The sequence below is a fragment of the Clytia hemisphaerica genome, unplaced genomic scaffold (assembly GCF_902728285.1).
Source record: "Clytia hemisphaerica strain Z4C2 unplaced genomic scaffold, Clytia hemisphaerica genome assembly, whole genome shotgun sequence".
Lineage (NCBI taxonomy): Eukaryota > Metazoa > Cnidaria > Hydrozoa > Leptothecata > Clytiidae > Clytia > Clytia hemisphaerica.
Genome location: NW_027103638.1, coordinates 1,500,382 through 1,524,719, shown reverse-complemented (window position 1 = coordinate 1,524,719; position 24,338 = coordinate 1,500,382). Strand labels below are relative to the sequence as shown.

The 24,338-nt window shown below is 34.3% G+C and overlaps 1 protein-coding gene across 1 annotated transcript; it reads left to right on the top strand.

The window, feature by feature from the left end:
- Positions 1-9,424: 9,424 nt before the first annotated feature.
- On the top strand, positions 9,425-24,323 carry LOC136802790 (maternal embryonic leucine zipper kinase-like). The gene is made up of 23 exons (XM_067059554.1): positions 9,425-9,557; positions 11,865-11,914; positions 12,161-12,202; positions 12,381-12,500; positions 12,736-12,789; positions 13,487-13,576; positions 13,693-13,719; positions 13,967-14,066; positions 14,326-14,360; positions 17,900-18,007; positions 18,129-18,165; positions 18,316-18,347; positions 18,647-18,745; positions 18,982-19,071; positions 20,916-21,010; positions 21,343-21,379; positions 21,529-21,619; positions 21,860-21,932; positions 22,087-22,219; positions 22,500-22,571; positions 22,901-23,019; positions 23,172-23,266; positions 23,732-24,323. Exons 1-23 carry the CDS (start codon positions 9,479-9,481, stop codon positions 23,812-23,814), a joined length of 1,761 nt encoding a protein of 586 aa, XP_066915655.1. The 5' UTR covers positions 9,425-9,478; the 3' UTR covers positions 23,815-24,323.
- The last annotated feature ends 15 nt before the right edge of the window (positions 24,324-24,338 follow it).

Here is a 24,338-nt window from a genome sequence, read left to right as displayed (position 1 = left end):
AAGGTGTTTGCGAACCCCCGGAAACGCGTTTTTGAGAAAATCAAAGAAAAAGACAAAAATGGGTATCATTTTAAGCTGGAAAGCTCTTTTCAAAAAATTTCTTCATTGAATACTCATAAAACCAGTCAGGTTTCATAAGTTAAAGTAAAACATTTCACAAAAATTGATAAATTATCCAAAAATCAACAAAAACATGTTGCGCTAAAGTTACGTAAATATAGCAAACTTTGCGGTAATCTTGCGATAACATCAAATTTGGGTGAAAACAGCCACATAAGTGTCAAAATGTTCATTGAAATTCCAGCATGACTCTCTGTAGACATGGAAACTTTTCTAGTGCATATTTTTATTCACATAGACTTGAATTGACAATGAGCTGGCTTGATCGAAGGCGGCGCCTTCGCTTCGGTTACCGCCTAGGCGGTTATGAATGGCTGGTGTCAGATGAGAATGTGTGTCTCCAGAAGTTAGGTCCAGTTAATTATAATGCACATTTCTATCTCTGTTACATCATGTTGTGCTTGGAAATATCTCAGTTACATTTAAATCCACTACAAAACATTATGTGAGCCACCAAAAGCACACTGTCTATGCTCAAAACAAAATGCCGACAACTTAAATGTTTTTCGCAGAAATCCAGCAACACAACCAATGTAGAGCAACTTTATAGATTCTGTAGAGTCCATTCTTCATTTAAATAAATCATTTCAATCAAAGAGATTAAGTTTTGATCTAAAACTTGCCAAGAAATCTGCAGAATCCTGCTTACAGCTTGCTTTTCAGCTGGTTTTGATGTGTTACACTACTGCAGCTACCATCTTTAATTTCAAGGATTACGTAATGCCACGGAAAATAATATTTTGACGCTCGAAAAGGGCGTAAAAAGAGCTTTCTTTTGGCGTATCACATTGCTATGTTTCGGCCGAGATTGAAGAAATAAGTCCTTAGCAACGGGATTTTTTCTGTTGCTAGGGCGATTTTTCAAGCACCCAACAGGATAAAAATGCTCACTGCGGCCTGAATGATAAAGATATAGCTTTGAAATTTTCAGGAGATGTTCAGAAAAACCTAAGGATCTCAAAACACCCAAAAACGAGAATTCGACAATTTTTTCGATGATTTTTTATTTTTGGGTAGACTACCACCTTAATGCGATCTAAAAATTATGGTAATATTCAGTTTTTGAGACATGCCATGGCTTTTTGGGTCGTTTGCCACCGGTTAGATTATCAAACTAAAGTTTTTATCCTTTTTCTTACTAGATAAAGATAGTGGAAAAAAAATGGGATATAGCCCTCGAGTTTTAGCATCATGGTTTTTGGACCTACCTTAAGTTAAGGTAGTCCTTTAAATTAACCCTTGTCCGTTCGTTCGTCCGTTCGTTCGTTCGTCTGTTGCCAGCTTTTCTCGGGATCGGCTCATTAGTTTTTTCAAATTTCTTGCACAAGATGCAAAATGGCAATGCCCAAAATGTGACGGAGCCCAATTTTCGAAAAAAAAATTTTCCGGCCGAAAATGGCGGAAATATGCCGGAAAAACTGGTTTTTCGGTATTTTCTCGAGATTTCATCATTAGTTTTTTCTGATTTTTATACCAGGTCATTTGCCCTTAAGGGAGCTTGTTTCGAGCTAATGGATTTCTTTTGTTGTTGCTTTAAAAAAGTTGTATAATTAGCGTGGGTATGACGAAATTCTTTTGTTTTTAGGTCAGATTATGCGTAAACTTTAGGGGCTTATATTTTGGGAAGACCTCTTTTATACCAAAAGATACCTATATTTTTCTTGCTCAGAATTTTCTAGCGATTCTAACGCGATTATAACGGCATCATGACTGAATAATTAGATTAAAAGCTAAAGTGCACAAAAATAAGAAATCAAATCTGTCTTTGATTAATTTCTATCAAATTTTTTAGAAATGATTTGATTGATATCATTGTGATGAGAATTTTTCAGACTACAAGTCAGTGTAAAATTTGTTACTGGATACTGAAAGTTTAAAAAGTAATGGATCAAAAACGAAAAACATAAAACCACTTTTATAAACACAGCATATAATAGAAACCAGCCCTCATCGCATGGCGAGCTGTTTTTTCCTGAACTTTTTGTAACGACCAAATTAAAGCTAAAACAAAGGAGTTTTCAATAGACACGATCAGAACACTTCGGGTAATCAGAGAAGCATTTTTTCTATTCCATCCCATTTCTCTGTTTATACATTATCAGTGTCTTTTTGTTTAATGATCGCGCGCTAGATAATTCGAGGGTGCTAGATAATCACCCTAGACCCCAGGCCTTACTTAAGCTATTGATCTGATGATTCTAATGCGAATGGGACGCGTTTGACTGACAAAGAGAGTGGGAGGTGTAATCCTAAACCATTCCTCCCCAATTTTACGGCACTGGCCTCTCTGCATCTGCGCCACAGAATCGTTTTCCCCCCCAGCAGTAAACCCCTGGTGAATCTCCACCTTAAATATTTCCACCCTCCCAGTTGAATTCCCATATACTCGAATTCTCCCACCGGGACTACATGATATTGATATGCCACCGGGTGTATTTTAGTATTTTATACGATAATGTCTCCTTGAAGCCGAGCGTCGTCCGAGGGTCCGGATAGCTGATTTCTGCTGCCATTATTTAATTGAAATGAAACGCACGCGCTCGCTGTGCTTTTATGTTGCCCGCGAAAATTATGAGTAAAATTTTCATATGGCTGGTTCACCGCGATTGTGACTGCTGCTGTTGTGGTGTGTAGGTTTTCCTTCTCTTCTGGACCTCTGCTTAGAATTTAATGTCAGACCTCGAAAAATGTAAAACCTGGAAGGAAAATTAGATCTTGTGAAATAACATTTTTATTTGGAATTTATATAGATACAGTCGAGACGCGGTCGAGACGCGATCAACTGTGTCTGTAGTCTGAAACAGAATGCTATAGCTACCGTCAACTGCTCTAACAGTCAGGAACAGTCGCCTTATTAGGAGACGCCTCCTGATTAGGAGACCCGTCTCCTAATCAGGAGGTTCACGTCTCCTAATCAGGAGGCAGGTGTAATTATCTCGTGAACGAGCAAACTGCGCATGATTTGATTGCTCCCAATATGGAAAGAGCACAAAAAATTGATGTCCATATGGTGATTTTCAGAAAAATCCACCGGTGGAATCAATCACAATTCTAATAATCCATAAGAACCAATCAGAAGTAAGAATCTGTCTTCTGAACAAAAGCGTCTCAAAAAGAAAAATGGCGGACATGAAAAAAATCAAGAGGGGCTTCCTTGTAGTGCTTTATATTAGGATTGTGATCGATTGCACCGAGAAATTTTAATAATTTTTTTAAAACTTTACCAATTCGAGGCTGCTCTTTCCATTAAAACTAGTTTCAAAATGCGCGGAAAAGCCTAAAGCCCTTAAAATTGAGATAAAAGTTTTATGTCTCCTAATTAGGAGACGGGTCTCCTAATCAAGCGACCCCAGCGACCTACATGTCTCCTAATCAGGAGCCTAATAAGGCGACTGTTCCTGACTGTCTAACTCTAACTTGGGACTATAATATATCGGTGAATACATCCCAGACCCTATCAATCCAACTCGTCGAACCAATCGAACTAATCAAACTCCATCGAACAAATAAAGTTTGATTAGAAAAATTAATCTAACTCTAAGATTTAAAAAAAAATTGTGAGTCGTTCAATTAAGTTCGATCAATGGGTTGCGGTTCAGTTCGATATCCCAATTTTGTTTGACAAGTTCTTGCCGCTCTGCCACCGTATATCAAAGTCAAATTCGAAATGTAAATCGGGAAATTACTTCTGATAACAGATTATACACTTTTCCTATGTATCTATTAAACGCCAGAGGCAGTTTGTTGGGGCGCAGTATTCCGCCATTCGATACCATTCGATCGGTCGCGGGCGAAATCACAACAGAGGGGCTACGGACTTTATTCCGGATAGACAAATATCCGGGTAAAATAAACCTTAAGTCCGCGAACTGTTGAATGGCGAACGCCGGCTACGATAAAGTTTTTGCAAGTGAGGGAAGATATGAGGATTTGAGGATATATCATCGAACTAAGGCGGCAATCACAAATATCTTCGTTTCGCGTCGCCCGACCGACTCTCGAAAATTGAGTAGAATTGAGTCGGTGAGTCGGTAAGTTTTTCGGACTTTTTCTGTCAATAGACCTTTTCGCCTTTCCATCCGCCATATTGAATTGTATGCAAAAATTATGGTGGCCAAATTGCCGTGGTGAAATTCCCTTAGAAAGAATGCAAAACATATGCAAAAAGAAAGTATTAATATAAAACTTACATGCATAACTGGCATTATATTAAAGTGTAATCTTGTAGAAGAAAGATTAAATTTTCTTCTCTTGGAAACTAAAAATAATTATATTCGCTCATCTCTTAGAACAAGCACTTCAAAAATCCATAACATTAGACATAAACTCAAAATGAAAAATCACCAACGAAGGTTAAAAATGATCCTTATTCGGCTGACGGTAAATTATTCTCCTGGGAATAGAGCCGCCAAATGATCAAATCAAAACATTGATAATGTGTGACGTCATAATTACTGCTTTCAGATTGCGTGTTTTGAAAGTTTGATGTGTGTACTCCGTCTCCGTGGAATTTCTTAATGGCATGAAAACAGAATATGCTATGTCTTTAAGAACAAATTTCTAAAAGGCTTTTGTAGTTCTGTAAATATTTCTTTTTGGATTAAGAAATTCCATCTTTTATTGTTCTAATGATTATAATATTTATTTATAAGATGCTTTGTTGTCTTTTTAATCTTTGTGTAAACTTGCATATTTTTTGCATACTTTCCAACTAAATCCAACCATGGCTTTTTCGTTCCTGCAGGGTTCAGACATACCCTGGAAAACCTGGAAAACCTGGAAATATGATAAATTTTCCGAAAAATCAGGGAAACTCAGGGAAACCCAGGGAAAATTTTTTTTTTTCCCAGTCTGCTCAGGGAAACTCAGGGAATTTTATTTTCGAAGGTCTGTCTGAACCCTGTCCTGTATTTTTGCATACAATTCAAGATGGCGAATGGAAAGGCGAAAAGGTCTATGACCTTTCCTTCGTTCAAAAATTTTATTATTGCCGATATTTTGCAAGCGATTTCTAGCGCATTCGCAGCATTTTGACTTTCTTTATCATTACATGCGCCATTTTGGGGTCGGAGGTCACAGTGTTCAAAGGTCATAATTTCAAACCACCCATTACATGCGTTTTTTTGGCTGCTGGCTGGCTGGCAGTTTCCTCCAAGAATGCACTCCAAAAATGGATGGAAAATGGAAACCCCGAAAATTTTTATGACCGACCGACCGACCGACTCACTTTTTAGACCCAATGAGGACGCGAAATGAAGATATTTGTGATTGCCGCCTAATCAAAATTTTTACTGACCAAACTAATTGAACTCCTATTGCTTCAAGAATTGTAGGTACCGTAAACGGCCATAACTTGCAACGAAAAACAGCGTTTTTGACAAAACGATGCTATATCTTTTAACCTAGAAAAGTTATAGCAATGAAACTTTCACAAAATAAGCTTGTACCGTATTCCTTTTTAGATTACCATACATTGATCCAAACAGAAACTTCAATCGAAAACGTTGTTAATCCAAAGATGACCAAAAAATCTATATCGATCTCCGAAACGTCCATATACAGTGTTACATATACTTTCTTTTACACCCCTGTATCTTAACTAAATTCAGGACAGGTTTGAAGGAAAAATAATCACTTTTGATTAAAAAAGTTCTTAAAAAAAATTCAAAATTAGCGTGTACAGGGTGTGTTTTTCTTTTCCGAAGCTCATATCCTTCTTGCATTTCTTATACTTTTACAAAGTTGGCTCTGATATTTACTCCTCATTCCTGAAGCAAACGGTTGCTTTTTTTTATCCATCCTATCTTTTGGTTATTCTGTTTCCGTAAATCCAACGAATTGTAGAACTTATTTCAATTAAATTTTTCTTATAAAAGAAACGCACTTGAAGAATCCTTGACACCCTGATCCTAAAATTGATGATTATAGTTTAACAACGAATGATTTTATTGATTTCTTTTGAGGCACTTTTATAACACCAGTCTTGTTATTAACATGATTAGTTTTCGTATGGGACATTAGGAAGCAGAACTTCAGCTGAGATCCTTAAGTTACAATGGTTGATTGATTTAACATGTAAGCATTGGTAATTATCCAATTTATGCATTGAAACGTCTCTTCGTTGTGAAATGTAATCTAGCAACTTCAATCGCAGAATACGGAAGAACGAAAAACTGTACGAGCTGCGGATTTTGACCCAGCAAGGCCTCGTCTTTCTTCTTTCGAACTTTCTAGAAATCGCATCGTAAAAGGACGTCAATCGTCCAAGCGTGGGGGTTTATTGGAGTGACCTAATTATTTTCACTTTTTCATCTTCATTTTCGCAACAAATTATTCAATTGGGTTTGTTTTGCTTGATTAACGTGTAATTTACCATTTCGAACATTCCCTGAAAAAATAAAATAAAACGAAGCAATCAACATGGAGAAAACGTAAATAAACAAAGCTGTTGCAAGTTAAGTCCGTGTTGCAAGTTATGGCCGTTTACGGTATACGGTTAGGTTCGATTAATTTTTTTAATCAAACTTTAATTGTTCGATGGAGTTCGATTAGTTTGATTGTTCGATTGGTTCGACAAGTTCGATTGATAGGGTCTGGTATATCTGACAAAACATGGGACAACAATTTGGCCACCATTTCACTAAACCTCCAAAGTCATTTGATTTGATTTAATGAACGGTGTATTAAAAAATACACAAAAACAAATTTGGTGTCAAAGAGATTTAACAGTAAGTGAAAATACAGACCAGACCAGATATCATACCAGTCCCATGTTTCGATCAATCGTCCCAAGTTGGAGCAATTGACGGTATAAAACAAGTTCTCTGTGTGAACCCGCCTTATATGTTGAAAACTAAAAAATGAAACAAAAAATATTACTTTTAAGGTAAAAGTACTTGTCACAAATACTTCAAAAGTCTTCTTCTCCGAATCAGCATGTAAAAATCTGCCTGCAATATCAAATCAAAGAGGGCAACTTATTTCTGGCACACCGGGTACTTCAAATTAAAAAAGGGCAGGAAACATCATTTTTGAATAACTTTTATAGATTTATCGCAGACAGGGCTATGGTAGAAAAATCTGACAGTATGAAACACTCATCTTTGAAAAACTTGTATAAAAATTTGTTTCTATTGTGTTTTCTTTCTGCTCAAGTGTTTTATGAATGGTCTCGATTTTCTGGGAGTAAAGCAGGTCAGGCTAGCTCTAAAGCTCTAAAACAGCATCTAACAGGCTAGCTCTAAAGCTCTAAAACAGCATCTAATAACATGAAAACCAGAATATGATTCTTCAATGGGAATCAAAACTATAAAGTGTACTTACAAACATCAATATGTCAGATCTAACAAAATTAATAATGGCACTGTCATCATTGAAAATAAAACAAACGATTATCTGTTAAGAGCTTTGTAAACATTCCAACAACTTCCATCGAAATGATCCATCACAGCTAAGTCTACCATTTTTAGCACGGTCTGAGGATTGAGCCGAGAACGCTTGCAGAACGCCAGCGAGCTCCCGCGCAGGTTAAAAACTTTAATATGTCAATCATTTTCTCAAGCAAAGAGTTCGCGAAGCGATTCTAGCTTTACAATAGTGCAGCGGATCATCAGTGGATAGTATCCAATTATCATTATACCTTTATTTTCATCCCTAGAACTTTTGCAAAAAAAGAAAAAATAGAAAAGTTGTATTTTTTACTGCTCTATTTATTCACATACTGAATTTGAAAGATCTTCTATGTGGCGTTTTTTTGCAAACTTCTAAAAACTGATTTTTGTCCTGCTTTTGCGGGACTTTAGCTTAAGTGCTTGAGTGCAGCATAGGGTACAAAGTCCAAAATATGCGTTTCCTGTAATTTTTGTATGAAGAGTTAGGTCTATACCGTGAGTGGTCCTAAATCTGACAGCCCTGCCTAAATCCGATAGGGTCTTTCAAAGATACAAACTAAAATAAAACAAACCTTTCGCTGTGATGTAATGAAGATACCAAAGTGTCAACTAAACTGAGAGATTTGATACACTGAACCAATTCATAGCATCAGCCCCCCCCTTATTTTTTTTTTTTGGGGGGGGGGGTCTAAGAAATATTTTGGCCTTTAAAGAGCCTGGGGGCTAAAATCACCAAAATATTTGGGGGGACCTAGATTGTTGGGGGGCCTAGATGATCTGACTGAGACTCTGGGGACTGTTCAGCTAATTTCAAAAGATCTCTTATGAGGCCCCCCCAGCGGCACCCCTAATCGCACCATCACGCAAAAAAAATTTTCTCCATCACGCATCACGAAAATCGCTAAAAGTTGTCACCACGCAAAAAATAGCGAAAAATAGCCCAAATCACGCATCACGCCTCGAATTTTTGCCCTATCACGCATCACGCTAAAATCTTGATCACGCCATCAGGCCAAAAAAATCTCTAATCACGCAAGAAAAAAGTCCCAATCATGCCATCACGCAAACCGCTGGGGGGCCTCTATTATCTTACTATTAAATCAAATATAAAAAGCAAAAGATTTGTAAACATAAATATTAATACAAGTAAAATTGAGTTTTCATTTATCAGTACTGTACTCGGTACTGTCTAATAACATGAAAACCAGAATATGGTTTTTCAATGGGAATCAAAACTATAAAGTGCACTTACAAACATCAGTTTGTCAGACCTAACAAAATTAATAACGTCACTGTCATCATTGACAATCAAACAAACAATATTCTGTCAAGAGCCTTGTAAACATATTCCTACACAATTTCCATTGAAATGATCTGCCACAGCTATGTCTACCATTTTAGCGCACAGTCCGAGGATTGAGCCAGCTCCCGGGCGGACGAAAAACTTTAATCTGTCAATCATATTCTCAAGCGAAAAGACGCAAAGCGATTCTACCTTTACAATAGTGCCGCGGATCATCAGTGAATAGTATTCAATTATCATTATCCTTTTATTTTCATTTCTCTTATACTTTCATTTCATTTTGCAAAAAAAAGGAAAAATAGAAATATTGTATTTTTCACTGCTCTATTCACATACTGAATTTGAAAGATCTTATATGTGGCGTTTTTTTTCAAACTTTGAAAAACTGATTTTTGTCCTTTAGTATAAGTGCTTGATTGTAGCACAGTGTACAAAGTCCAAATATGCGTTCCCCATAATTTTTGTATGAAGAGTTAGGTCTATACTGCAGGTTATGGTTGTTTAACTCTCAACTAATGGTCCAAAATTGGAAATTGACGATGTAAACTTTTATACCATAGGTTTTACAAATGTCAATTGAATTTATTGACCATATTACCATCAATGAATTTAAAATTGAATAACATTTATGAAATTGAAGTTTATTTAGATAAAATTTACAAAAATGCCTGAAAGAATTGTTGATTCAGCATTCCCTCCAGAATTGGATGCATACATAGATCTATCTGAAAAATTAGGAGAAGGTACATTTTTTGTATTTTTGTTTCTCAAAATAAGGTTCCTCTTCTAATTGAAATGTAGCCATTTCATGAGTTACTTAATATTAAAAAAATTAACAAAATTCTTTCAATGTTTATGTAAAGAGGGATAGAAAGAAAGAAATCACGGATTGCATCCAAAAACTGCTCTTCCCTACTCTGCTCGATGTGTGGCGTGGTCCAATTTTCCCCAGTTAATTAACATTTGTGATGAGTATCTCTTGTCTGCAGCAATAGTCTTCATGAACAAGTTGAGCTTTGTATTGTTTTCCTCAGATGAATCTGTTTTCGTTGGGCTATGATAGAGACATGCAAAAGCTAACAAATCGTTGTCAGTAAGACAGACTTTAAATCGTACAGGCCTGCTCAAACTGCACTGGTGAGATTTTAACAATCAAATGCTTGATGGAGTCGTGTGCTAATATTATAATACCGCATACTATATATGTATCTGCATTTGTATGGTTGACTGGTGTGTACTCACAAAATTCGTATTTGTACACATATTTTAGCCCACCTACCTTTTTTTTGACTTCACGGATTGCAATGGTATGCGGCTTCTCTTTCTGACTGCGCATAGATTTGTAGTTTGTTTATCTTCTCAGGTGTAAGTTGGTCTGCATTGGTGTACATGATTTTTATGTCCTTCACAAGTTTCTTTTTTTCTTTGGATATGTTGGACATCAGACAATTCAGTGGAATGTTGTGTTGTCGGTTATTTTCTTTTTTTGCTTTTGTTGTATGTCGTTGTTTTCAATTTTTCCTTCTTTTTCTTCTTTTTTTGGTTTTTTTCAACAGTTGCCATGGTTTCAGCCCTCCCTTAAAAATGTTTCGATCGGCTATGAAAGAAAAGTTAATTGCCCTAACTGATTTTTTAGGCATGTCAGACAGCTACACCTTTTTATATAACTAAAACCTCTGCATTTTATTGTCTGAAATAGTTTTTTTGGATTGAAATTTTGCTAATAATAAAGTGTGGTAGGTATTAGAAAGTGTGTCAAGTTGTATTACAAAGAGTGACGTTTTTACAAAGGATGCAAGTATAAACTCCTCTATCTGGTTTGCACACCGGGGGCCCTGTCTGTAAGAAATTCAATGTTCCAATCTTATATTGAAGACAAATCACATTCTCAAAAGCAAAAAAATGCAAGGGGTATATTAGAAAGACAGAACAAGATTTACGGGAGGATTAGGAAATAAGGTTGAGGATTAGGAAATAAGGGCACATTACATATGGAATTCCAAATTGAGGGGGGAGAAATGGATAAGGGGTAATTTGCTGTTTAAGGGGGGACTGGAAAACATGGATGAAACCATGGTTGCTTTTACTGGTGTTGTTGAAGGTTGGTGACCTTTACCTTCCTGACGTCGAAACTGTTTTTTGAAGACCCACAAAGTCTAAATATTAAATCTGTTTTCCCTTTGTTCGGTTCGATTAAGTCTATTGCTTGCGCAACCAGGTCTTTATACTTTTTCCCATTTGATCTGGAGTCAGGTCTTCACATACACTCATCTCTTTTTACGTGTTCAGGCAAATTTCCAGGGCTTTGAGCTGCTACCGTTATTATTTCAAAGATTGAGTTTGAATTCAGTTCGAAGAACAAAATATTCAACCCAGGCTCTGTTTAATTAGTTGGGAACTATTAAAACAAAGAATTAACCTCAGAATGGGCTTTTTCTGTTAATAAGGGCCTAGGACATCAAATTTTTGTCATGATTCTCATGGCTCATGTACAAAAATTAGGATTGAGTTTCAAAATTCAAGCAAAGATTGAGTTCCTGCCACCGTCATCCGGTAGCAGAAAAGGCCTGGAAATTTGCCTGGTTGTTGTTGCCCTTAAGAGCGCTGAGGTTATCAGCAGTTATGTTCTCTTTTTCCTTCTGGCTACCCAACGAGTCTTTCCTGCAGATTTCGATCCGAGTCTAAACAATTGTTTGATGCTCACTTTTGCCCAAAGATTTTGAATGAGTGTCTTCACATACTCTTCATCGTGCTTGAATGCATCTTCAGCTAGTTCTTCAGCCCCATGGATTATGATGTTTGTTGTTTGTTGATGTTTTGTTGATTAAAGTCAGCCAACAACTGAAATTCTATACAATTCTTGCATAATTTTAAGCTGAAAAGCTTTAGAAACCTTTGTGGTTGAAAGGCCATAAACTTAATTAAATGAACATAGTTTAGAGCCAATATTATAACTGCAAAACCTTATGAGTGTTATATGTATCTCAGGCTAAATCATTATGAGGTTTTTATTAAAAACGATTTTTGTTTTATTTACTTTTTATGCGCAGGTGGGTTCGCAGAAGTGCATCTAGCAGAACACAGGCCAACTGGTATGAAGGTAAACAGACTTTTTGTAAAAAGCTTTTATGAGAATATTGCATCAGTTATTCAATAATCCATTTTAAGAATATAGCCTGCATAGACAAAATTCTAGAAAAATGGCCAATCATGGTGTTATTCTGTTAGTGAGGTGAACAAAATGTAAATAAAAGTGGGAAAAAATAATTATGGATTATTTACTTTTATTCAGTCGATATTAAGAAATGAGTTGGTCATTTTTTATCTCAATCATATTGTTTTTCAGGTTGCCATCAAAATAATGAGTAAAGCCAACCTGAAAAGTATGGTATGTAAATTTATTATTGTAGATTTTGGTAGATTTTAGGAGATAATTCTTCATTTTGCAATATATTGTGGATTTATCTCATGGTTGTGCCAAAAGAAACATTCTCATTGCCAAAACTCATTTTTAGACATTTTTAATCTGGAATGATGTCATAATTCTTTCTAAATTTTAATTCTAGGGCGATCTCCATAGAGCATATCGTGAGATTGATGCAATGAAGAGATTGGGAAGTCATCAACATGTCTGTCAGTTGTACCAAGTTGTTGAAAATGATGAAAATATCTACCTTGTCTTGGAGGTAAGTTGGAGTTTTAACAAGATTATCTGAAGAAGGTCATGATTTTCTCAACTAATGGGATTCAGGAAGTTATTCTAAAAACCAGCTGACTATGCCCAAAATGAGTATTTTTTAGTGAAGTTGCTACCATTGTTGATAATATCACACCAATATGAGTCATGATGCATGACGATTACTATTTGTTCATTGTACAAATTCATAGTTTTAAAAAGTGTTCTTAATTTCTCTCTTTTAGCATATATCTGGTGGGGAATTGTTTGATTATATTGTTTCCAGAGAAAAGTTATCGGTAAATTTTACCCTACTGCTAGACGACTAATTATCCAACTTCTCTAAAAGCTTGTTTCTTTTATTGGATTTTATTGGTTTGAAGTTATTGAATAACAACATTTTGCAACGTTGACAATGAGGGCATTAGAGGCCAGCAATGGTTCAAAGTTTCAAGATAATAAAAAAAGAAAATTTTTTTTTGCTTAATAATTCTCAATGTTACACACGACTGTGTAATATCGCATAAATTGTTAGACTGTTCAAGGTATTATTCCACCCATAATGCAATATCTTTTTATAATTTTTTAAATCGGTTCTTAGTTAGAAAAGCATCTGTTGCTTTTTTCAAACCTTAAAACTACATCAACAAATCGGACCCTCATAGTGAATCTTCTTGAAAACTTTTTACGATTTTTAGACTTTTAGGCAAGATATGGTCGGATTATTCAAATTTTATACCATTATAGTGTCGTTTTTCTCATCTCTGCTAATTTCGACCCTTACATTATCTAGCACCCAGATGCAGAAATTTTCATCCGTACACGGTAAAGCTCTGAAGGTCGAGAAAATTTTCCACATCTGGAAGGTTAACATTAATAATCTGCTCAAAGTATCATTTTCATGAACATGATTCTGTAACATTTTCAAGAAAATATTTCCGATTCAAAAGGAAAATAATTCTGACTTTCATCAATAATTACCTTTCATTTCAACAGGAAAAAGAGAGTCGAAGCTTTTTCAGACAGATTGTATCTGCTGTAGCATACATTCACTCAAAAGGTTTAGCACACAGAGACTTGAAACCAGTAAGTTTAACTGATAATTTGATAAACTGATATACTTTATACTGATATTTTCTAGACATGTCAATAACAATGTCATTTTTAACGTATCTAATTAACATAATTGTTTCTCTTTTTAGGAAAACATGCTTCTGGATGGTAACAATGTAAGGAAAATCTTTAGCAAAACGAAATACTGTGCTTATTCAAATGAGGGCCTTCCTGAGTCAGACATTTATCTCCAATAAAAACGCTCATCCAAAGTTAAAATAAATAAAAAACCGTGGAAAAATACTTTAGTTTTGAAATATTATATTTGACTTTATATTCGTCAAGTTTATTCATCTTCAATCTGCTTGAATATCTAAATTGATTTCCTTCTCACTGATTTACTATAGAAATTTTTTTATTTAGAGTATCAAAATAATTGATTTTGGATTAGCATCGGATCCAGACACAAGTTTGATGATGCCGCTTGCGACATGTTGCGGTTCTCCAGCTTATGCTGCACCAGGTGCACACACACTGTTTTCTATTTTTGATCAGTTCTTAAACTGATAGTCGGCTGAGATTTCATGTCCTGTTTTATAGGGAACATAAATTATAAGTTGAATACTATATAAAATCTCATTTTATGAAGCACAGTAGCCCTTTTTCAACAAAACAGGCTATTTTAAGGATAGCACAGCCTTTTCAAAATCATTGAATGATAACTGGATTAAAATAATTATTTAATGAATTTGCTTTTTAAAATTGTTTCATTCTTTTTTTAGAGCTGATATCTGGGAAAAACTATTTTGGTGCTGAGGTACTCTCTTCTCACTAAGATTGTATATTTGAATACTTAAGCTGGGTGTCCACTGAAAAAAAAGTTCAATCCAGACATAATATCTGGGATTAAAAATCTATTGTTCTTTTTCGACAGAATTCTCCATTCCTTATTTCTTTTTGCTATATCGCAAATAAAACAATAGATTTTTAATTCCAGACATGTGTCTGGATTTATTTTGTTAATTTTTTGGACCTACCCCGGTGGGGTAGAGGTCCTATAAATTAACCTGTGTTCGTTCGTTCGTCTGTTACCAACTTTTCTCAGGATTGAATCATAGGAATCTTTTGATTTTTGGTACAAAGGTGCAAAATGGTGGTGGCCAAAATGTGACGGAGCCCGATTTTCGAAAAAAAACATTTTTAGGCAAATTTCAGCCAAAAAACAGCTAAAAAACGGGTTTTTTGGACTTTGTGAAAAATTGGATCATTAATTTTTTCTGATTTTTTGTATGAAAGTAGGGTATCATCATAGGTAAAAGATGGCTCAAGCAGATTTTTGCAAAAAAATTTTGTTGGCTCAAAAAACGCATGTTTATCTATAAGAATCACTTGTAATAAGCATACATCAATGTTCTTAGTCAAATTACTCATTTTTTCTATAAGATAGATGTTTTTTTTTGCTCATGAGGGCTTACTTTTGAAGAATATGTGTGTTTAGACATGAAATTTTGGTTGCTTGGCGTGTTTTTATAGAAAAACTGGCCAAATTCGATATTTATTTATAAGCACGTTATCAATTACTTAGGTATTAGCTTTTCTCGTGATTGGCTCTGTCAATTTTTATGATTTTTCGCACAAAGATGCATAACTATAAACCCTCGTATGTGACGGAGCTCGATATCATGTTTATCTATAAGAATCACTATTAATAAGCATACATCAATGTGCTTAGACAAATTACTCAATATTTTTAATGAGATAGATGTTTATTTTGCTCATGAGGGCTTACTTTTGAAGAATATGTGTGTTTAGACATGTAATTCTGGTTGCTTGGCTTGTTTTTATAGAAAAACTGTCCAAATTCGATATTTTTTTATAAGCCCATTATCAATTACTTAGGTATTAGCTTCTCTCGAGATTGGCTCTTTTATTCTTTATGATTTTTCGCACAAAGATGCATAACTATAAACCCTCGAATGTGACGGAGCTCGATTTTTGGGAAAAAAATTTTTCGGTAAATTTCAGCTAAAAAACGGCTAAGAAAAGGGTTTTTTAGACTTTGTGAATTATTGGATCATTGGCATTGTTTTTTTTCTGCTTTTTTTGAATGAAAGTAGATGAAAGATGGCTCAAGCAGATTTTTGTTGAAAAAGAATTTTACAAAAAACGCATCTTTATCTATAAGAATCACTATTAATAAGCATACATCAATGTTCTTAGCCAAATTACTGAATTTTTTGATGAGATAGATGTTTTTTTGGACCTACCCCGGTGGAGGTCCTATAAATTAACCTTTGTCCGTCTGTCCGTCCGTTAGTTACCAGCTTTTCTCGAGATTGGCTCATTAGTTTTACCTGATTTTTTGCACAATGATGCAAAATGGCAATGCCCAAAATGTGACGGAGCCCGATTTTCGAAAAAAAATTTTGGGGGGCAAATTTGGGCCAAAAAACGGCTAAAAAACGGGTTTTTTGGACTTTGTGAAAAATTGGATCATTAATTTTTTCTGATTTTTTGCACAAAAGTAGGGTACCATCATAGGTATAAGATGGTTCAAGCAGATTTTTGCAAAAAAATTTTTTGGCCCAAAAAACGCATGTTTATCTATAAGAATCACTATTAATAAGCATACATCGATGTTCTTAGTCAAATTACTCAATTTTTTTATGAGATAGATGTTTTTTCTGCTCAAGAGGGCTTACTTTTGAAGAATATATGTGTTTAGACAGGAAATTTGGGTTGCTTGGCGTGTTTTTATAGAAAAACTGGCCAAATTCGATATTTTTTTATAAGCACATTATCAATTACTTAGGTATTGGCTTTTCTCGAGATTGGCTCTTTCATTCTTTATGATTTTTTACACAAAGATGCATAACTATAAACCCTTGAATGTGACAGAACCCGATTTTCGAAAAAAAATGTTTTTGGGCAAATTTGGGCCAAAAAACGGTTAAAAAACAGGTTTTTTGGACTTTGTGAAAAATTGGATCATTAATTTTTTCAAATTTTTTGCAAATAAGTAGGGTACCATCATAGGTAAAAGATGGCTTGAGCAGATTTTTGCAAAAAAATTTTGATGGCTCAAAAAACGCATGTTTATCTATAAGAATCACTATTAATAAGCATACATCAATGTTCTTAGTCAAATTACTCAATTTTTTTATGAGATAGATGTTCTTCTTTTCTCACGAGTGTGTAGACAGGAAATTTTGGTTGTTTGGCATGTTTTTATTGAAAAACTGGCCAAATTTGATATTTTTTTATAAGCACATTATCAATTACTTAGGTATTAGATTGATTGGCTCTTTCATTTTCTACGATTTTTGCATAAAGATGCATAATTAAACCCTCAATGTGACGGCGCCCGATTTTTGGAGAAAAAAATTTTGGGGTATAGTTCAGCTAAAAAACGGCCATAAAAGGGTTTTTTGGACTTAGTGAAATATTGGACCATTGTTTTTTTCTGATTTTTTGTATGAAAGTAGATAAAAGATGGCTCAAGCAGACTTTTGATAAAAACGAATTTTTCAGCTCAAAAAAGCATCTTTATCAATAAGAATCACTATTAATAAACATATATCAATGTTCTTAGCCAAATTACTCAATTTTTTGGAGATGTTTTTTTGCTCACGAAGTCTTGAATATGAAAGAACATTTCAAGAGCATGAAATTTTGGTTTCCAAACGTTTTTTTATAAGAAACAAACGACTAATTTTAATAGATCGTCACTATGTGTGTTCTGAATGATTGTTTAATGGTCACGTCACGTAGATATCAATTATAAACGTGTTAAATGCATAATCCAGGTAGGTCCATCAAAGTATCACTTGTTTTGCCTTGAATATAAAAAAATATTTCAAGTGCATGAAATTTTGGTTTCTAAACGTTTTTTTATAAGAAACAAACCACTAATTTTAATAGATTGTCACTATTTGTGTTTTGAATAATTTTTTAATGGTCACGCTCACGTAGATATCAATTATATATGTGTTAAATGCATAACCGGGTAGGTCCATAAAAGTATCACTTGTTTTGTTTGACATAATGGAATGTTTTCTTTCTAAAATATCATAGCACAGTAATTAGAACGCCCTTACCTTAAAAATGTTGAATAAGGATTAAAACGAATGATTTTTCATGGGTCAAGTAACTTTTTTTGCATTGATTTTGCAAAATCTGCACAGAGCTTCATATACGTAAAGATTAACTTTAAAATGTTGTGATTATCAGACTTTGTTTCTTTTTAGCTTTAGACTATGTCCTTCTATGTCCTTTAGAATACATATTTCTTGGTAATATTATTTTTCTGAATTTTGAGTTTCACATTCTCTGACTGGTATAAATCTTCATATTCAGGCTGACATATGGAGTCTTGGTGTGGTGTTGTATGGTTTGCTAAATGGATTTCTACCTTTTGACATTGAGGAGGATGAGCCTACATACCTTCTGTATGACAAGATAAAGGTTTGTGACGGTTGAGAAGTTGTTTTAGAGCTTTAAGCAAGAACTTCAAAGATTATCTTTCAGGTAAGGAGAAAAATTTTTTTTGTGAAAATAAATAAATGTACTTTCATTTCGTTTACAGCTTGGAGAATTCGAAGTTCCTGATTGGTTAAGTCAAGGTACCTAATGATTATTTTTCAAATTTAATCTTCAAATGTGTTTTAAATCTACCAATTTTTACAATTTTTAATCGAATTTCAAAGATTCAATTACAACACCCAATCTATAACTAAGATTGATTGCCACATTTTTTCCCTTATTCATTGCAGGAAGCTTGAAAATGTTGACTCGTCTATTGACAGTGAGTAAAAGCAAATTTTTTGCTCTTCTTTTGTTGTATTCTGAGTTAAAAATTAGGCTTCTACATTTAACAAGTGGAATTCAAAGGAAAAATTTATAATATAGAATAAAACAATTCTAACACATATTTCGGAGTCCCATAGTTCATACAAAAGTATTCTAGCTGTTTATTTATAGGGCACCAGATTCTTCAACTGTGTTAAAATATCTGTCTTCTTCTTTTTGCAGATTTACTATGATTGGATAACTAGCTTTTTTGAAAGCACAATTTTAACAAACTATTGTATTACTTTTGAACAGGTAAATCCAGAGGCTCGAGTGACAACAAAAGACCTTTTGGCACACCCCTGGCTATCTGAAGGATATGGAAATCCTGTAGAATATAAAAGTCCTCTTTCAGTAAGTTAGATATTCATTCGTAAATATCTTTCATACAATTAATTATGTAAAAATAAAATAGCTATCACATCATCATACAAATTGATACAAAATGCAAAATAATTGAAATCAGTCCCAAAAGTCAAACTATCGATATTCAACTTTTTTACTATATTAAGACCAAAAAGTTACTTTTTCTTATAAAATCCTCATTGTTCAATACCTTATGAACCATTTTCTGAATTTTCGTCTCTCAGAAGGAAAAACTGGAACCACGAATCGTTGAAGAGTTAGCAGATTATTACCATTCAGAGAATGACGGTTCTATGAGTCAACTTGTGAAAGAGGTATGACTGAAAATGATCTACTGGGTGCACCAAAAAAGAAATACAGGTTTTTTGAGATATTGTGAACTTCAGGATTTAGATTTTTTGTTCATTCTTTTTTATCGTATAGAGGATGCTTTAACTTGAATTTTGAGCTATCATACATTAAATTTGAAAAAGTTGTTCGAAAGTTATCCAAAAAAACTTTTTAAATTTTTTTATAAAATCATTAAAAGCAGCGAGCAAATTTCTCTCTTGACACTTACCTTCATTACACATCCAAATACCAAAAAATGCAACGCTGTCCATTAAAGATCGTCAGGGAATTCAAAAATGTGGAAAAACAAGCTATTCCTATTTGGGATTTTTGAAAAAACTGAAAAAATCTTTGGAAATCTCCAAGAGAGGTTTTGATGTTATGTGTGAATGTGTTGTGTGAAAATTTTTTTTGTAAAACAGTTCACCATGCCTTGACTAACAGTTGATCAAAGGACTTGGGTTTGCATTGAGTTTGCTCGTATTGGAAATGCGCATGAGGTGCAAAGAAGATGGAGAAACTGTTGGCAAAAAATCAACCCTCCTACCGTTAGAACAATTGTGAAAAACTTTAAAGAATTTGAAGGTGAGGGGACTTGTCATAACTTGAATAACTTCCACCCTATGTCTTAGTATCGAGACAAAAGCTTGAACCCGCCGATCCTCCTCGAAGAGTCGTCTTTTGCAACTGGTTTCTCCAAATGGTAAATGGTGCAAACAACTTCTTAAACAATCTCATCGTATCTGATGACGCAATTTTTAGCCTTAATTCTGAAGTCAATTCACGAAACGTTATCAAATACACTCAATACGGCCAAGGACACCCTCCAGATCACTTGAGTTTAAACAAGGTGCTGACCAAGTGATGGTTTGGATGGGGCTAACCGGAAGTGGACAAGTTCTTGGTCCCCCACTTTGTAAGAGGCAGATTTGGATGCAAAGGAGTATCTACGAGTAATCCGATATCGTGTAATCCAATGAGACCTCCGGAGGCTTGGAATCCAAAGAAACAACATGTGGTGGCAGCAAGATGGTGCACCTGCGCACACAAGCAATTGAGCAATAAACTACCTGAATGGCCAATTTCCTGGTAGAGTTTTAAGTGGCCGAGGGGATCAAGATTGGTCTGCAAGATCACCAGACCTTACAGTGTGTGATTTTATGAGGCTATTTAAAACACCAGATTTGGAATCGGGATGTTGCATTACAACCAAAGAATTTGAGACAGCTAAAAGCAGCTATCACAACAGAATGTCAAAATCTCAACCCTGCCATGATCAGAGATGCTTTCCAAGAAATGGTTAACCGTGCTCAAAAGTGTTTGAATGTAAATGGACTTACTTTTCCTAATGAATAAGAAAAACAAGTATCAAAAAATAAAACAGTGTTTTTGTCATTCGTTTTTTATCTTCTTAATAGCTTGATTGTTAAAAGAAATTTGCTCGCTGTTAATGATTTTTTGAAATTTCGACATGAAAAAAAAGTCAGTTTTTTAAAAATAACTTTCGAACAACTTTTTCAAATTTAATGTATGATAGCTCAAAATTCAAGTTCCTCTATACGATTAAAAAAGAATGAACTAAAAATCTGAAAGCTAACAATAACTCGACAAACGTGTATACTTTTTTTTGGTGCTCCCGGTAAAGTTGATAAATGTTCAAATCCGACTTTTTGGCTAGTACAAGCAAAAGATACTGTTCTCTTTTACTTGATTTAAAAAATGATCATTTACAATACATAATTTTTTGTCCCGACTATTCAAAATTTTGAATGTTTGGTGGGCCCCACTTTTTTTTGTAACTGATTTAAAATCTTTTTATTATTTGCAGTTTCAATATGATTCGCTGACAGCTCATTATTTTCTATTATACAAACTTCGTCAAAAAACACCTCGACCGAAAGTTACCTTCAAAACACCTGTCAGGTATTATTAGTTATAGTTTCATTGAAAACGTTTAATAAGAGTTAGAATTTTGGAAAAGAACTACATTGTTTTCAGATGAAGTCTAGTAAGGACCCTGAATGTTCTTTTGTAAAGTTGTTTTTTCACTTTTTCACCTTTACTCAGTTAAACACAGGAAAAAGGGAAAATCACCTGGATGGGACAAATGCATTTCATACCTTGGAACGTGCAAGAAAATCCCCTTTTGGAGGGGGGGGGTTCATTTATGTTCAAAAGTGTGAAATATACTTTTCACACCCGAGTGATTTACTCAATTTTTCCTGTGAATGGTATCTGATCTGTTTTACTTTTAGACCGAAGACAACGTCCAAAATTCAAAAGGAGAACCAAGTGAGTTAGAAAAAAATTCTGCCTCAAGATTTTCAACATTCAATTTTCAAAAGGAATCTTTTCTAGCCTTTGACTTGTCTGTTTCCTCCTTATTTTTTAAGATTTTTTTTCTCCAGGAATGAAAATGTTATTTCTTTTCTTTTTTATAGCCACCTAAACGAAATTGCTACAGTGTCAGCATTGATGATATCGATGTCACACCTACAAGAGAATATCGATCTAAAAGTTGTTCCAATGATCGTAAGCTTATGATTTGAACCGAGCAACATTCTCCTACCCTTGATCTTACACTAGTCGAGACTTTCACTTAACTAAAATTTCAGGTTGTCGAATAGTAGACTATTTTGTAAGACTTTGAGTTTCCCTTAACTCGAGAAATTTCTACCTCTGGTCTGGTGTTTAAGGAATGAAGACCATAAAGCACATGCAACTCGATAATGTGTGAACCAAATTACAATAACTTTTTTCTTTTCGTTACAGAAGACTTAGACGATATGCCATATATTGATCCTTCAGAAAAAGAATACATTTCACCGTTGAGAGACACCAGAGAGTAAGTATTTGTTTTTTTTCCATTGAAACTTTTTGGTGCAGCGGTTTTCAAAAATTGTGATTTTCTGATTTTTTCTAATATTTTTATACTCAAGTGAAGAATTTAATATAGGCTCAATTGCAATCCAAATTCAAATTTTTTCTATATTTTTCAGAAAAGCTTCATCACACGTGGACAATTTGAACAAATTGATTTCACTCACACCAGCCCGTCCAAAACCAAATTTCCATAACAAACGCATCGGTGGAATGGCCGCTGGTCTTGTCACCCCGAAATTCGCTAAAAGGGTTTGTTCTATTTCCTCTTCCCTTTGCAGGGAACTATATTTCGAGGCAAATATTTCGCAAGATTTGTGTTCGCACGGCGCGGCTGGGAGAGAAAGTTGTTCGTTATTTTGTTTAAGATTATGCAGAGTAAGCGAATGAAAGGAGAAACGTTAAATAATGTCCTTTTTGATTAGGATCGTGAGAACGGAAAGAAATTGTTTTGACTTTGTGTGTTAATGCTAGGAACTCAGGATTTCAGGATTGTTTTTTTGATTGTAACTGATTATACTTTTTTCTTTAGATCGGTAAACGAGTTGCAAACTTGATGACGCCTAGGAAAAACCAAGGTGGTGAAGAACCTCGAAAAGTGAAGGTACAATCTTGATTCACTTTGGTCATTTTGAAAACCAAAGATAATTGCCTTTTTTGACCAAAAATCTGTTCACTGTAAATGTGGGAGGGGTTTCCATACGTAGCGGAAAGAAAAGCTTCAAGTACTGCTATGAGAGAAGCATAATTTATGAGATGATGATAACAATGTGGATAGTTTATTGAAGGCTTTAAAACATCTATTTTGTTGTCTTTTGTAAAGGGTTTGCAACATTTTTTTCGTATTCACACCGTCCTGAGTTCTGGTGTCGATGGTATCTTATACAAAAAATTCAGAATCTAGTTTTCAAAAAGTTGTCTGTTTTTTTTCAGGCTTTATACAAATGCAGTACAACATCAACGAAGCCAGCAATGGAAGTACGACAAGAGGTGGAAACTGCTCTCATGAAATTAAGAGCCACTGATCGACTCACCAGTTATGAAGTCTCACAGTATGAATATTCATGTTTTGTTTTCTTTCAGTTTTCTCAAACATTTAATTCATCAAAGTAAAAAATCTTTTTGTCTAGAAAATGAAAATGCAACATAGCTTGAGTAACTGGCTTTTCTTAACACTAATTAACATTTAACTTTTTTCTTTCAGATATCTGTTTAAATGTAAAGGTCGAGACGAGAGAGGTGGAAAGCTGATCTTCCAACTCGAAATTTGTTCGGTCCCAGGCCTTCAAACTATAGTTGGTAAGATATTACAATGATAGTTTGAAGATTTGTGGACGACCGATATTTCGGTTTTGGATAGTCCACTTCGGCTTTTGTACCCATAAAATAGCTTAGCACAATATTTTGATAAAACCGTAAAAGTCTTAACATAAACCACACGTAAAATTAATGTTAAGGATTCTAAAGATTGGCTTTCCAAAAACGCACATTTTTTATAAGAATATCCAAAACTTTAGAAACGTTCTGATGTTCCTTACTTTTTGAGTTTTAAATCTTAAAAATGTTCTTAAACATGTTCTTATTTTTACCATTTTGTTAGCGTTTTTGTCCATTTTCCTAAAAAAATTGGGTGTTTTAGAGTTTGCAAAGCCTTAAAATATTCTTAAGATGTTGAATTACAACCTTCTTGCACCCTACAATCTTTAAGTCATCGAAGCTTTATTAAAAAAAAAACGTGTACATTTCAATCCTTTCATACCATAGGCATCAGGCATACAAGACTTAGAGGTGACGCTTGGTCCTACAAGAAGACATGTGATATCATATTGGGCATGGTCAAAATCTAATATGTCTCCCTCATTCATGATATTTCTAACCATCATCACTACTAACCATCATCACCTAACGTATCTTTTTCAACAAAATAAAAAACATTTTTAATACATATTTATTCTGTGCACCACCCCTCCATTGTTTTGTTCTGTCTTTGTTTATAACACTATCAACATTTTGTTTATCGTTTTGTTTAGCTAAGCCCCCCTGATAACACCATTTTTAGCTCTAATTTACATGATAATGTGCTATTGATAAATAAAAATGCCCATCCTATTTGTATATAATTAGCTTCATTATTTTAACTTATTCGGTCTCAGAATACGCATTTGATTAGATATCTAGGGATACTTCACCTAGTTTTAGGTTACCAATTTAAAATCAATAAATATTTACTGTCTATTCTATTGTATTATATTTTTTCTTCCAGTCACTTTTATAGATTGGGAACTCAAACATTGAAATATTATTATTCAACTTTTTTTCCATATAGATTTTAAATATGTCAGTTCATTACATTTTATCATGTTTTCCCTTT

Excerpts from the sequence above, each read along its gene's own strand:
- LOC136802790 (XM_067059554.1), top strand. The coding sequence starts at position 9,479 with ATGCCTGAAAGAATTGTTGATTCAGCATTCCCTCCAGAATTGGATGCA. Across the intron at positions 13,720-13,966 it reads TGCTTCTGGATGGTAACAAT|AGTATCAAAATAATTGATTT; the intron begins GTAAGGAAAATC and ends TTTTTTATTTAG. Across the intron at positions 22,220-22,499 it reads CCCCGAAATTCGCTAAAAGG|ATCGGTAAACGAGTTGCAAA; the intron begins GTTTGTTCTATT and ends TTTTTTCTTTAG.